The following is a 15,844-nucleotide window of genomic DNA, read 5'->3' as shown; positions in this document are numbered from 1 at the left end:
CTGGACTGCTGCAGGGCAGTGCTCTCTCTCCTGTAATCACCAGCTGCTGCCTAAACGGAGGCACAGCACCCAGGGAAGTAATTTAAAACAACACTCTTTGTTCAGCACTCGGCAGCAAGTGCCTGCCAGCCATTCATACAACTGTTTTCTTTCTCTATGCTCTGTTCCTTTCTCTCTCTCAGACAACACACTTTCAGCCCCCTTCCCAGATACTTCCGCTGTACAGTCAAGGTAAAAAAAAATTGATTCTGCTTAGATTTTTACTCCCTGGTGACTCAGGAGTTGTTTTTTCCTTAAGCCACAGTGACATGTCCCTTGCTCCCTGCCTTTTCAGCCCTTTGCTTTAAATTCTTTCAGAGACAGAAGCCTTTGCATTTTGGGCTGACATCTGACAACCCTCTTTTCAAGGTGCCATTTCTACCCACTGACAGTCCATGTCTGGACAAATGTTTTGGCTACATTCAGATCAAACCAGAAGTTTCAAGACATGTTGAGAAATAGTAGTTGTTTAGCATGAGTAAGTTTTCGGCAGAATGAGTTACAATTCTGTATGATTTAGTATGCTGTTTGCTTAGCTTTACTTGCTCAGGATGAGTACCTGGATTTGCTGAAGCCGCAGGCTGCAAACCATGAACTTACACCTCCGTATCTGAAATTAGTTTGCTTCGTGATTTTCCTAGTAGTTAGTGCATTGCTGTGTTTTGTCTTTAGTACAGGAAGAATACTGATAACATACTGCTATTTTCATTATTGGTAAGTATGTTTATCCTAACTCGGGCTCTTTTCGTTTCCCATGCTCTGCCAGTGAGCAGGTGCACCAGAAGATAAGGAAGCAACCATCAGCAAAGCGGCAACTTCCCAAGAACCATTAACAGCCTTCCTGCACAGACACAGCGAAACACCTCAATAAGGTGTTAAAGATCCAGACCAAAATAACCATTGGGCCAAGAGGCACGTGCAAGGCACATGTAGGGTGGGCACTTACAGTCCCAAAGGTATCATTTCTTGGGGATTTCTTTTGTTCCGAGTCCCTCTCCAGAGTCACCGAGCTTAAGCCGACCTCCTGCTGTACCACTCTTAATTTATTTTTATAAGCCCAACACCTACGACTTAAGAAACACAGGGTCAAGGCCAAAGGAGGAGGAAGGGCACTTGAGACAACCACACACATTCCACTCACCTTTGTTTTGCCAAGCCCTTTAGAATATGGCAGCTGGCTTGCAGAAAATGGGACACTGAATCCGCTGCTATATATTTCACCATGCTTTCTCCTACCAGTCTTTGTTATCCCCCTTCAGATTATCTTATCCTGTTATAATAAAGCCCTGATGTTGTTTTCTAAGATGCTTTGTGCCTTGGCTCTTTGGTGGTCAAGGACTGACATAAAGACCAGTTCTTGCATCATGCATAGATAAATCTGCTAAAGGCCTAAAATGGCATATGCAGGAGGAGCATGAAACTGTATTTCAAGAAATTCTTGTTTATCCCATATCTCTTAAATGTCTGGCAACACAGAAAGAGATTTCTTCTTAGGGGCTACATTTGACTTTGATGGCAACCAACCCAAGTCACAGTGGGGGCAAATGTGAGGAAGGGAACTTGGAAAGCAGACACATGACACCTATACCAGCCCATCTCCCCCCATACCACTGACAGGCAGGACAGAGATCCAGATGCCAAGAGTCTTTCGGCAGCACTTGCTTTTGACCTTTATTCTGCAACCAGCATCACCTGTTGAAGGAGGGAGGTTACACATCCTGCTTTTTACCACCCTCCTTTAGCCCCTTTCTTCTTTTTCTGCTGCTGTTTCTTCTTGGTGGCTGGAGCACCCGCGGGTTTTTGGTGCCTGGGAGGGATGACGTTACTTGTAGCCGATACAGCTGCCCCGCTGCCGGGCCGAGGGGAGGTAGGTGGGCTGCTGGCAGTTCTACTGGCATCCCTGCAGGAAGGCAAGAGAAAAAGACACCGTGTGGGTTCACAACCACCTGCAAGGTGTGGTACTAATGCAGGGAGCTGGCAGTGAAAAACAGCAGCTGCCCCATTAGGTAGCATTATGTATGGGAGGGCACTCATGCAAGATCTTAAATAGCTCCAACATACAGAAGGAGCTGATGGAGGATAGGAACATGTCTCAAAGGGCAGCAATCACCTCCCAACTGATGTTCACTAGACAGCGTAAGTCCCTGACAGTGAAAGCAAGGCTAACTTTCTTCTTGAATAGACATGTGACAGCTCATGCAACACACAAGAAGCCTTTCAGGTCCCACTCTTAGGCAGTGCAAACCCAGCATTCTTCCTCTCAGATGCTAATAAGACACCATCTTGCTGTCAGGCTTCTTACTAATGGTAATTCTTGATTCCAGCTCAAATAATCAGTGTCAGCTTAGAAGGAAGTATAGTGTTTTCTCAAATCATGGCTAACGTTCTGCAGCTGCCAAAAGACTTGAAAGCAAATTGCTCAAGAGAAAGCATGCAAAATCATCTCATTACCAAAGCTAGGAAAAGCACATTAAAAGACTATGGGAATTTTACTTGCACACTGGCAACTTCAAGTATGGCTATCTTATCACACTGGTTTTCAGGAACCTATAGGGATCTCCAGGGACAGCAGAGGGTAGCAGGTTCAAGCAGCCAAGTACAATGTCACTTGTGCTACCTGCAGGTGGTGTGGTGACAGAGCTGCAGCAGAGCAACACAAACACAGCCCTCCCAGCTGCCCAGGAGTGAATCTCCATATCAATCCTTGCAAAATGGGTACTTACAGTTCAGAGGAGCCAGTTGTGGTTGAACCCTGAGTCCCCTTGCCAACCTGATCCTTCTTCTTGCCCTTCTTCCGTCCACGATAGTAGGACCGCTCTCGCATTGGAAGCCACCGCTCAGGGTCAGGAGTCACCTTGGGGTCATAGTTCTTCGGCAGCTTTCCTGAAGAACATCCAGTGCCAGGAAATGAGACTGGGGTCAACACACTAGAGGCATCACCAAGGGACATGCATGGGATGTCAATAAACAGGCAGTGCAAAGAGACCAGCAACTACATCATCCTATCAGGGTGTTCCTCTCACTTCTGCGGTAAAATGCCCCAACCAAACAAGCTATCATGAAGATCCAGGTTCCCAGAGACCCAGTCCTAGCAAAGGGCTCTAGCTCCTAGGGACCTGGAGGCTGGCTATTTGAAGAAACAACCTGGCGAGCTCTCTGGAGCTGTGCCATGTCAACAGCTAGGAAATACAACTTACCCTTCTTTTTTTTCTTCTTTTTCTTCACTTCGCCTTGTCTGAAAGGGAAACAAGACACTGTGACACAGCAGAGACAGAGCAGACAAGTCAACTAAAAACCAGCTCTGGCAGAAGCTAAAACATCTCTCTAAGAACTTGGTATGCTGCTACATAAAGCTCCTTGCAGTTAAATAACAGGCTCCCTTTGCACCAGCCTGCCTTCTGCAGCAATTACCACACCAGGTGTGGTTCTTGAACCACCCCAAAGAAGGATGCACCAGAGCTATAGCAAGAAAACAAAATAAACAATATAGCAGCCTGCTTTACCCTTGCTCCTTCTGCTGGTTGTCTCCAGTGAGCTTCCCAGCTTTCTTCCGAACATAGGTTGCTCCATGGGAGTTCTCCAGCGCATCAACATCTACTTTCAGTGACATGGTGTCTGAGGAAGGCAAGTGTTTGCTAAGACTGCAAGGGAAGAGTTCAGGGATGCAAACCAGCAAGGATAAACACCCATGTTCTTCCAGACACCAAGAAACAACTTCAGCTTGAATAAATTCTGTCTGTTAGCAATGCAGACACCAGACAGGCCTATTTCCATCTCTCTCACTAGCTTTTTACACAAGTTGGGATGAGCTGCTTAATCACCATCTGCCTCATTTTTCCCTCTTTAATGTGGGGACAGAGGGAGCAACTTCCTGTGAAAGTGGCTCAGCTGACAAAAGCAGAATGTCAACCATATTTTGGGTGAGCAAGAGCTTAGCCACATTTTATCAGTCCTGCCTTACTACCATAGATTTAAGATTCCGACAGAAAAGATGGAGGTGCTCTTATTTTTGGTTCTACCTTGTCTTATTAATTCTCAAAGAGAAGGAGGCCAAAGACAAAAGGGTCCTGAGATATCACAGTAATGAAGCGAATTGGAGAAATAATGTAGCTCCAGACAAGTTGACCTGGATATGTAGCTGTTCTGGAGAGGTTCCTTGCTGTTCTTTGGGTAAGAGTGGGTCTGAAGTCCCCACACAGCTGAAAGTCCAAGGAAGCAATGCCCAAACACCTCTTTCACCACCATTAAAAGGATACACTTTAGCTTTTTCAGGGTCAACCAGGGAATAGGCAGAGATGAGCTGTGCCAGGGTATGCACATCTTTCGGGTTTTGCCTTTGTAGAGAAAAGAAAAAACCAAAACAAAACAGAAAAGGACCAAGTTACCAATGTTGCTCATTCCAAAGACTGGTAACACCAGGCAGTGCTTGCTGCTGCAGCACAGTTGCTATCTGTGGGGACAGGCTTATTAGTATGTGGTCTCCTCCAGCGCAGCAAACATCGCTGGTGTGGACAAAGGGAGGTGTAGACAACTTCACAGTATCATGAAGCAAGCAATGAAAGATGAAAAACTCAGTAGCAAAGGCAAGCTAACACTCCCCTCCAATAAAAGATCCCATTAAGTGCACAAAAGAAACTAAAACCTAGACATCCGTGTTTATGTAGCACTAGAAAAAACTGCATTCCAGTCCCCAAAGCAATGTTCACTGCACACAAGAGGCCTCTGGGACAAGGCTACCACGTTTTCAAGTGAACATCAACTATAGATCAAGTTAATTATCTCCCCTTCTTCCAAAATACGGCCTTGCATTGAAGCCCCTGTGCAAAAGCAACTCTAAAGGACAGCTACAATTGTCAGACACTGCCTGCCATCAGACAGCTTGCAGAGGACTCTGGGTGGAGACCTGCTGCTCAGCAATCACCCAACTCACTTCCAGAGCTCCTCCAAGTCGCTGATTGCTTCCTTCTTCCTGCCATGCTTTAGTTTGAAGTTGGCAGCTTCCCTTATCAGTGACAAATGGACAGGAGACTTTGGCTGAAAGACACAGCAGCCATGATTAGATCCTTATCATCACAGCATGGAGCCCAGCTCTAGCTGGCTTTAATGCCCCTGAGGACTGGCCAAGGAAAACTGAGTGAACATCCTGTCATGCAGAAAGCAGACCACCTTTGCAGTCTGGGAAGTGAGGCAGAACTGCATGCGACAAGGCAGTTTGCTGCTCCACCATGTTTTCCCATCAGGGAGAAGTCCTGATTGCTACATTTGGGTATCCATTGTTGCCACTCTCCTAACCTGACAGCAGCTGCTTCTCCCTATTTGCAACACATCTAAAATAATGTATTATTGATAAATGCTCACAAAACAGGAGCTCACCCGTCTCCAAACCCCCAACTGGATAACTGCTGGGGCTACACATCGACAGGAAAAGCTGAATTGGACTAGCTAGGTAATACCAAGACAGATTCTTGCACATTAGCTCCTCTGGTCTGACTTGCCTGGTATTGCTGATACCACTGGATAGCCTGTGTGAAGACCTCAATTGCACTGTCAATATCCTCTTCGTGACTGTACATTGTCACCAGCGCAGACACCTGCAAACATTCAAGAGCAGTATATAGCAGATCTTCATGCAAATTGTCTGTAGCCAGAGTTTCAGCAGTTAAATGATGGGATTTCCCAAAAGTAAAGTCAGTGTGAGCTTTCTGCTCTGTTCCTAAAAAACAGCTGTGGTAAGGGGCAGGATACCCAGGCCAGATCTTCCTACCCGAGTCCCTCCCAAAGGAACATCCCCACCATCTTTCTCCTGTGGTACAAGCCTAAGATTGCATTCACAGAAGGATTCTTGTCTTGGCACTTTATTTGCTTATCACAGGACTCAGTTTCATTAGAAAATCTTTTTCATCCCCCATTCTCTGTTGTAAGAGCTATGAAAAAAGAAATCAACACTGAAGAGATGATAAGGATACCATCCATTTGCCAACCTCCCAGTCACAAGTAGAGGTGATCCAGGAAAAGGAGCTGTTACTGTTAACTGCCCCTATAAATTACTTTGATCATCACACTTAAAATTGGAACAGATCCACAACTATCAGCCCCTGTTCAAGATGCTTATGCTGAACATGCGAGCATTTACAAGGTCATCAAGGTTTTCTGAATACCAGGTGTGGATAAGCATGCAGACCAGGGTGATGCTGCAGGGATGGAACACAGTACTTTCCCCCTAAGGCCTCTTGTCCTAAAGATGCTTCTAAAATGTCCCAACAGTACATACCAGCAACCAGCAGCTTGCTCCAGTCATGTTATGCAAGTAAATCCAGGCAACATGCAGGACTACGAGATTACCAGGGAGCGGGAACACTGGCAGAGAGCATTCTCTGACAGAGTACTTCTGTGGCTACGTTCAGGCTACCTGAAGCAAGTTACAATACCACCTTTGTCCAAGACAAGGAAGATGGGCTCAGAATCCCTGTAGACACTTCAAGTCAAGTGGAAACCATGGGGAAGAGGCAAAAAGGAGCAGGCAGTGCAAAGCTCTCCTACAAGGGAGACTTGTGAAAACACAGTTCAGACTGAGTTTTGCTTACCATACCAGGCTTGTGCTGCAGTTCTTCTATGCTCCTCAGGATCATGCAGGCTTTGGTAACACTACCTAGAATAGAGACAAGGAAGAACACACTCTGAATGGCATCACAACACCTGATCCCACCAGTGAACTTCGAGCCAAAGGTAAACAACGGGGACAGAACAATTCCCCTTCTCACAACATCTCCCCCGTTCCAGGAATTAAGGATAAGCCTCCACACAATGGACCTTTCTGCCCTTGCCACATCCTGCAAGGGTTCAGGAGCAAGCTTTGGCTACCAGGGAGTTCTCTTGAGGCTCAAGTCTGTGCTGCCCGACTGCATACAGGAATGGTACCATTGTGGAGCCCCACACTGCTCCCAAAATTATCCTGCCCCAGAACAGATTCAGCCACATCATTCACAGAGACTGAGGGCATTTCTGCCAGCAATCTGTGGAGCCTGTGTATCCAGACATCAACCTATAAGCATTAAGCTATATAGCTACAGCATTAAGCTACAAGCATCCTACCATAGCTAAATATCTGAAAGTATCTCTGCTCTGCACCCCTGTCACAACAGTGACTGCAGCAAAGATTGCCCTGAAGTCTGATTTTCTTACCCCTTCTACCATTATCATGTGCAGACACTTCCCAACAAAAGAGGACACTAGATACCTTGAGCAATTTTTAGCTGGGCCATCGTCAGCTTGATCTCAACTGCATTGGCAGGGTGCTGGTCTGCGAAGTCCTGAGAGTCAGAAGAAACAACAATTCAACTTGTGCGTGGGCAGCAGGCTGCTGCTTTGGTGAATCATATGTCATGCTCAGTCACAGCAAGCTGGCAAGAGCCAAAAGAAGCTTTCCAGCACAGGCAGGCTTCAGCACACAGCAGAGGAGGACCCCCAAGTCTGCCCTTTCAGATTTCTGTCCCAGGCCACTCATTCCCTCCAAAAAAAAGGGTGTAAGCAGAGCAACAAAGCCTACTGCTTACCCTAGAAGTCTACTACAGCTTCCTAAGCATAAAAATTAGAGGTGTAAGGGAACTATTTCCCTTTAAAAGCAGAATTGTTCAATTGGTGCGAAGGCTTTCCAGTAGCATTAGACCAAACCAAAATAAGGAGTCAGATACCCCTGGAAATTGAAACCAAACAAAACATACTAAGGCAAAACAGCACAGGAGAACACAAAGCACAAGTTTAAATGGAGCTTGGCCAACTTTCTCTTAACCTACCTGCAGAAGCCCTACGGCCTTTGCATGCTGCTTCTCACGACACAGCTGGGCTGCCTGGATAAGCACAGGGAGCAGGTGCTCAGGGCTCTGGGACTGCAGGCTTGCTGACAGCTTGCGGCACTGATCTGCCTGAGGAGTGGGAAGAGAGAATACACTTTTCTCAACCTCAGCGAGCACCTTACACAGGGCTAAGAAACCAACAGTATCTAAGAAGAGATACTAGTGATGACTCCCCTGAAATGACTACACAGAACCAAGATGAAGTCCTCTTAGTGGCACTTCAGACACATCTAAGAACCCCCATATCCCTTCCCTATAGCAATACCCAAGTCACTAAACAGAGAGTTGTGTTTGCAGGGGTGATTTTGTTTTTCTGCTCACTTATGTGCCTAAACCAAATGGCCTTATCTTCTGACACAAAACAGCTGCATCTCCATTTTTGCCCAGTCAAAGTCCCATGGATTTAATCTGTAGCTACTAACTGCAGATCAGTCTCCCCTACCTGGTTAGTGTACATTGCAAGCAAAGCTTTGTTGAATTCAATCGCCTGGAGCTGCTTCTTGGAGAGTTTATGCTCAACACCTTCTGCATTGGTCAGCTTCACCTTTTTCTTTGAATCAAAGACATTTTGGTCCTGGGGAAATTGCACATCATGAGAAGATTTCACTACATTCCTCGAAGAAGAAAAGGTCCCTGGGTTTGCAATTTAACTACTGTTTAAGAAAATGTCTTTACTGATTATCTCCCTTCCCTCTACAGAAGCAGAGAAGCAAGTTGAGTAACTGCAATGAAATTCTTTACCTTGTTAATTGTGATGATATTATTTGCAATGACAGCAAGGAGTCCTACATCTGTTGGCCTGCAAATAAGAAAAGCAGAAAGCATACTGTTACTGAACAGCGGTCTCTCACAGATGGAAGGCTGAGCATTTGTTGAAAAAAAAACCTCCTTACTTCAACTTGATTATTTGATTGTAGAGCTGTAGAGCATCCTCTGTACGCCCCTGCAGTTGCATGATATAAGCCATCTGACCATGAATAATAGCCAGTTCAGCCTCAATGTCTTCCTCTGTCACATCCTGAAGGAAAATCAAAGCAAAAAGTAAAAAGCTGCTATCTCACCTCTCTGCCCCTGGCTTCAGCATTCTGCTGGCAAACGTCTGTGAGCATTTCTGGGCAGTATTAGCGGCAAAGTACCCCAGCTGCCACAGGTGAAGGTTGTAGCCACAGCACAAACAGAAGCATATCTGAGCTAAACTGGGAGAAAAGAAAGCTTCACCTACTCCAGTGAGAATCTGAAGATTACCTTAACTTGTACATTGAATCTGCCCCTCTGCAACGATCGGTTACAAATTCCCTGTTTGTCACCACCCACTCAAAGTGTTCATCCCTAGCAGGGGTAGGTCACAGGGAGGTTTCACACAACCTGTACCCTTCTACCTGCCCCAGAACAGGCAACCATGCAAGGAGCACAGCAGCAAACAGCTTGCAGCGTCAGCTGCCCTCCTGCAACAGCCATGACGGCTGCCCCAGCCTCACAGGCTGGTACCAGCAGAGCAGCACTGGCTCTCCTCTGGCTCTCTGCACTTTGTGACTGCACCCTCGCTCCTGCTGCTGCAAAGCAAACACTCTCGAGAACATCAAGAACTTACGGAGTCTTCTGACAGTGACTGGCGGCACAGCTCTGCAAGGAAAAAGAAATTGAAAAAACACACAATTTAGAAGGCTTTAAGGAGAAAAAAACAGGAAAGAAGCATGGGGGAACATAGAACTTTTTCATGTATCCCTGAAACTTCTGCAGCACTACAAGGGCACAACAGACTACAAGTCTGATGATGGATGGGACTGAGTATGAGGGAGCAAACTAAATGATGTGGAAGAAATATCAAGGGCACAGAAGATACTGTCCCTCCCAGACACTCAATTTCTCTCCTAAGCAAATTTCCTTAGATATAGTTCCCGATTTTTCCCATAGGGATCACTCAGCTGCAACTGTCTTGTGAGTTAGGTGCTGCAAACCTGCAATATTCAGTTTACATCACCCTTTATGTGGCATCAATTCTGTTAGTTTTCAATATCCATACTAGTCAGTTCTTAACTTTCTCATACTTCACCAGAATATCACTTGTTTGCTCTCCAAAGGATTACTATCAAAGGACATAGGCTCAAATTACACACGCTTATCAGTTGTATGGGACAGCTGTTATTCTTCATCAAAACTGACACAGAACTGACCTATTTATCTGCAAGACCAATTAGATCAAACAGAACTAGTCCTTCCTAGTTCTCTTCCCAACCTGCTTTTTAAACAGACAGAATCCCCCTTTCATCCCAGAGAAAAAAAAAAATCTTCTTTGCTAAAAGCTCATTTACTGGCTTATACTAATTTCATACCATGAAGTATTTTGAACTTTTATAGCATGTATTTAAATACATACTCATACTAACAAAATCAGGAGTTAGAACAGATGAGACATCTCATGCTTATGAGAAGAGATTACACCCACGTCTATATCCTGCTTCAAAAAACTGCTCAAAGTTATTGAACACAAATCAGGGGGCTATAGGAGAGCCAGGAGATGGTACATGCTGCATGGCTCTGGAAAAGAGCTGCAGAGGAACACTTCTACAAAAACACCAGCTTTGCAAAAAATCCTGCTGCTGGTCAGTTTTTAAATTCTCAAAACCTCTTTTCCTCTGATTTGCGTCTACAGAGAGCAAATAACTACTTCTATCACACAAAGTTTCCCTCTCACCTCACCAGGCTTTTACCTTCTGCTTTTTGTAGTTTTTTCATTGCTTCATTCAGCTTTCCTTGCCCAATCAATGCACATGCACTGTTATAACACAGCTCGTAGGTAGCTTCTCGAAGGCCTAAATCCTCCTAGCATGAAAAACAAATATAACACTGCATAAACACCAACTGATCGGTACAGATTTGACAGACAATGGACACAAACTAGAGATTTCCTGTACATTCAAACTAATCCTTGCAAAATAAATTTAAGAGGCAATTTGAACAGGGCACACACCTGGCAAGTAAGCTGCAGCACAAAGGATCTTCTTCCCTCACACTGCACGAAGTTGGAGGCAACTGACAAGGCAGCAAGGGAACTCCAGCCTGAACATGAGGACTACTTAGGCTGGTGCAAGAGGGCAGGTAAGAACTGCTGCTCTAGAGAACTAGAAAGTGGATCCACAGCACTGAGCAGAAAGCTGAGCACGCTGTGCACACATCCAAGGACAAGGATTTCTAAGCAAAACATTACAATCTGCACTGTTCTTAACAAAAATGTTCCCAAGCACGGCTGGGTGATCAGAGCAATTAGCTTTAACCCTGGGCAAGAGGGTAATGAGAGAGGAAAGTACTAGTCACCACAGGTGTTCTGCTAATGCAGGTTCAGGAAAATCTACTTCCTGTTCTGCTGTAACATCTAATAGTACAAGCTTTCTAGAGATCAAAGGTGAAGTGTAATTCATGAACAATAACATTTATTCCTCCATACAGGGAAAACCACTAGGTGATCTTCAACACACTCAGAAATCTTTGAGACAGGAACACATTTCTGTCCTGTTCAATATCTACAGTTCAATACAATCTGTATCCCTTATTCCTTGGCTCTCACTCTTACACCCATAGACACACATACTCACTTACTGGCACCACCTTCTCCCATGTGCTTTGTGCTGCCACAACAGCAGAGAGGTTGGTTTTTCTCTCCTCCTCATACTCATCCTGGGAGTTGCGGATGAGATCCCTGTATGCAGCCAGACAATCATCATAACGCTCCAGTCTGTACAACTGAGAAAGGAAAGGGGTTAGCCTTCAGAACAGTATTTTTCTGGGCATGCTGGTAACTACAGCCTCCCTCCTCCCTCCCCATGGACTGGGGGCAGCAGAGCATCATATGTTTTAAGCTGAACACTACTAACATTTGCATCTACCTTTTAGGGGCAAACTATACAGACTGTACTTGCAAAGACTCAAGCAGTGACACCAGATACCTGCACAAAAATGACACAGCTCTTACTCCTAAAACAGCTTCTTTAAAAGCAGCAGTTTACTCAGTTTTGTCCTCAAATAGCCTTCTTCCAAATTAGATCGCCTCTCTAAGAAAGAAATTAAATGAATGGTCTTTCATGCAGCTGAGAGAAGATAGCCAATTCTTCACAAAACTGTTCTGATCAACCAGGAAAAAATGAGAGGAAAAAGCAAAACTTCTTTTCTGCATCACTTTTAATGCCTGAGATGTCAGGTCCCACAAACCATTCCTGAAGACATATCTAATGCAAACAGATGGCTGAAACACTAACAAATCCCACCAGATCTCTTTCTTCCTCAACCAGATGGCTAATACCAAGCCAGACCCAGGAAGGGAGTGGAAGTCACAGATGTATTGTTTTGGTTCAGTGGGAATAAGATGATGACTCTATCTCCAGAAACAGGCAACTGAAGCTCCACAGAAGTTTGAGCAGTTGGAACCGTACCTGTCCTTACCTTCAAGCCAGAGAAGGAAATTCTGTCCCCATACTTGCCCCCCACTAAAGGAGGAACAAGGCATCCAGCATATGAAACTCCCACCAGGAAGAAAAGCTTGTAATTACCACTTGTCCATAAAGCTCCTTCAGTTTGTCTGTCTGCTGACTGGCACTCTGAATGGTCTTGAGAGCACTTTCAATACGGTTCAACCTGTATTCACAGTAGGCCTTCTCAAAGGCAATAACATCACTGCAAGGACAAGACAAAGGCTGACAGCATGCACTAGTTTGCATTCAACAGCATTCACCCACATATAAGCAGCCCTAATTAGTCACAGACTGCTACATAACCAAAAATCCAAAGACACGATCCCAGATTACTGAATTATGCATCTGTTGTGCACTGAAAGTATCTTCTATCTACTTTGTGTTCAACAGAGAAAGCGTATCAAAACTTCATCCAAAAAAAGGGTTCCTTTTTAATGGTTCCTTTTTAATTTCCAAATCCTCTCTGCTCCAGGCTGCCTATTGATTACGCTAATCAAATGCTTAAAAGGTAAAACAATAGCAAATTTCATTCTGTGACATTTTCTTAAGGAGAAGGCATCACATTGCAATGAACTATTGTCACAGAACACTTTTAAAGATAATTGACTCACAGAGAGAAAGAAAGGAAAAGGTCTAAAACACAGTCCCACTTACAGGCCGATACCAAGACAAAAGTAACATTAACCTATTTTGAAATATCATCACAGCAGAACTGCAGCAAAAGGGTTTGCTTTTGCCAACATAAAACTGGCTTCAAAGGAAGCTCACACCAGCAGGGAAGCATTCCCAAAGAAACAGAGCCTTGAATGCTATGTTCCACCTACTCCCTGAGTTACCAGTTAAGCCAAAGGAAAATTAATCAGCAATTCCTTTAGTTCATGCCCACGGCCACTTATAATCAGCTTTTCTTTGCCTATTTAAAATTATCTCGATTCAACTGAGTATTGAGGAAGCTTGAAAATTAATGGCATTTAGAATTAAAGCAAAGCAGCCTCAGTGCAGGACAGGAAAACTTCCAAGACAGACCAAGAACCGCCACTTTCCTTGCTCTGCAGGACATAGAAACAGACACACAGTAGCGTGAACCTAAAGAAGTTATAGGAAGAACTCTGAAACCAGTTGAATATAAAACAAAATATTCCTCCTCCTTACCAAATAATAAAATAATAAGCTAAAAAACTTGAATTAAACCCTTTTGTCCCAGGTAAGAAGGAATTGGTGAACAGGGTAATTATGTGTTACTCAGATGTGAACAAAAACAAGGGTATGTTTCATCACACTGATAACTTCAACACACCTTTCTGGGAAGTTCCTTAATAAGAACAGTAACTGAAATACAAAAATTTTGCTGCCAGCCAGTTCTTGGGTAGCACTTTTCATCCTTGTCACTGCACAAAGAGCATCCTTATGAGGAATAAAATTAGAATCTTAATGACACAAATGAGAAGCTTGACTTGTTCTTAAACACAGTTTGTCTCTGAGGTCCTGATTTTGAGAGGATGCACAAAGGGCTTGCACCACCCCAGAAGCTGAGGCAGTTTCTTCAGGCTGGCAGAGAAAAGGACCCCAAAGAGCTGTATGGTGAGACAGGCAAGCAGAGCCAACAGCTCACTGCCACCAACAAGGCTTCTCCCTTCTCACTTCTCTCCCTGAGAGATCTGTCCCCTTCCCTTGTACCAGCTGTGCTACCCAGCCATACCTACAAGCAGAATCAGCACGTGAAAGAGGCTGAAAACTAGGTTAGGGACAATCCCTTCAACAGTAACAGCAAGATGTTTAAGACTGCCTCAAACTCAACCAGACCCCATCTCACCTCCTCCCAAATATCAGTGTGTCACTGAGAAGACCAACCCCAATGCCTCTGAGCATATCCTGCTCTTTATTTTGCTGCTTTATTAGTCCCCTCCACTGAAGCTGCAGCAGCTTCTCAAGGACTTAGGAGTTTCATATTTTGTAGAGCACAGCAAACCATAACTCACCTGGTTAACACTTTAGTGTGGGTATTGATTACACCAAGGGCTTCCTTGAAGTTCCCATTCTGGATAAGACACACTACTTTACACTGAAGTGCAGTCACATCATCTTTGTTGATCTGCAGTACTGGAGAAGAAACCAGTTTCAACACAACAATCCAACTCACTATCACACACACTCAAGCTTTTTAAGAGCCTCATATTGTTACAGCTGCAAAAACCCATCCTAGACAGTGGTCACGTCAACTTAAAGCATCCTGGCATGGCTTGCTTTGGCTCAGATCATGAAACAAACCCCATCAAGATAAAAGAATCCAGCATAAATCCTGAACTTACCTGAAGCATCCGCTGTGCTAACATGTCTGGAAGAGGGATGCACCAAAAGGGCTGTACACACCTGGGCAAACCTTTCAATGGCATTTCACTTCCAGGCAGAGAACACAGTGCCAAGGCCCCAGTGCCACGTAAAGGATACACAGGAAGGAAAACAGCAGGTACACAAGAACAGTGTGGCTCTCATCGGGGAATCACTTTACATGCTAAAACTTTCTGCCAGTGGATGACAGTGAGGGAGAACTAGAAGAGAGCCACGGGTTCTGCTATTTGATTTTTTTTCACGGATGCCAGCTTTTCTAGGAGAGGAGATGAATCCCTACTGCCTAGCAGCAAAGACAGAACTTTTAACCACAACGTGCCTTATACTGCAATCCCCTTTTCGATGCCAAGCTACAAAAACAACACACCTCAACGCAGACTCTCCGTTCCGAGCAAGTTATTGCTCCCAAGTCAGTTGGTCCATATGCACAACACCACTCCTCCAGTTCCTGGGGGAAAAGCCCTCCTTCCTCCCATGATCAAAACGGAAGGAAAACCCACGAGTTTTCCTTGAAGGCTTGACCCACAGCAAGCGATGCGCGATGCAACACAAGCACCCGATGAGTGTGATACAGCAGCAAAGCCTGGGCCCCGGCTGCCCCTCTTCCCTCTACCCCAACACAGTAAGACCCCCGGAGCCTTTGCCCGCAGCCCTGCTCCCGGCACGAAGCCTACGGACGGACACCACCCACTCCCCGCCACACGGCAGCGCTCCTCCACAAGGCCAACGCGCCCGGGCAGAGACCACAGCCCCGCGGGGCGGGGGCCGGCGCTGCCGCCGCACTCACTCTTATTGACGGACTTGAGCGCGCGAGCGAAGTCGCCGTTCTGGCCGCAGCGGTTCACCTCGCTCCACAGCCCCGCCGCTGCCGCCGCCGCCCCCGCGGCTGCCGCCATCTTGGCACCGGGACCAGACACACGTCGCGGGGGCGGTGCTGCGCCGGAAGCGGAAGTGCCGAGCGGGGCCCCGCCCCCCACCGGCGCCGGTGCCCTTCCGGCAGCCCCGCCCCTCCCGGCGCCTCCTCTCGCCCTGCCCCGAGCCGGTGATGTGTGATTGTGTCAGTGCGCTACAAGGTCTTACTCCTGCGGGCAACGCTGCGAGTATGAAGTGTAACAAGGGCAAGTGCGGGTTCTGCAC

At 45.7% G+C, this 15,844-nt stretch overlaps 1 protein-coding gene across 1 annotated transcript; it reads right to left on the bottom strand.

The window, feature by feature from the left end:
* Positions 1-1,682: 1,682 nt before the first annotated feature.
* Positions 1,683-15,651, bottom strand: SRP72 (signal recognition particle 72). The gene is made up of 19 exons (XM_048303050.1): positions 15,495-15,651; positions 14,338-14,458; positions 12,437-12,560; positions 11,490-11,633; positions 10,604-10,715; positions 9,484-9,515; positions 8,786-8,910; positions 8,634-8,691; positions 8,335-8,466; positions 7,833-7,961; positions 7,277-7,349; positions 6,624-6,688; positions 5,535-5,630; positions 4,970-5,073; positions 4,296-4,373; positions 3,543-3,680; positions 3,237-3,274; positions 2,763-2,922; positions 1,683-1,939 (listed from the first exon to the last, which is right to left on the bottom strand). The coding sequence occupies exons 1-19, from the start codon at positions 15,601-15,603 to the stop codon at positions 1,765-1,767; spliced, it is 2,013 nt and encodes a 670-aa protein (XP_048159007.1). The 5' UTR covers positions 15,604-15,651; the 3' UTR covers positions 1,683-1,764.
* Positions 15,652-15,844: the final 193 nt, after the last annotated feature.

Source organism: Corvus hawaiiensis, chromosome 5 (assembly GCF_020740725.1).
Source record: "Corvus hawaiiensis isolate bCorHaw1 chromosome 5, bCorHaw1.pri.cur, whole genome shotgun sequence".
NCBI lineage: Eukaryota > Metazoa > Chordata > Aves > Passeriformes > Corvidae > Corvus > Corvus hawaiiensis.
Note: the sequence above shows the minus strand (reverse complement) of the source record. Positions and strands in the feature narration are given on the sequence as shown.

Bases quoted from the DNA above. Each gene is read 5' to 3' on its own strand.
- SRP72 (XM_048303050.1), bottom strand. From the start codon at position 15,603: ATGGCGGCAGCCGCGGGGGCGGCGGCGGCAGCGGCGGGGCTGTGGAGC. The intron at 4,374-4,969 runs GTGAGTTGGGTG...TTCTCTACAAAG, and splicing joins GACTTGGAGGAGCTCTGGAA to GCAAAACCCGAAAGATGTGC. The intron at 3,275-3,542 runs GTAAAGCAGGCT...TTTCCCTTTCAG, and splicing joins AACCAGCAGAAGGAGCAAGG to ACAAGGCGAAGTGAAGAAAA.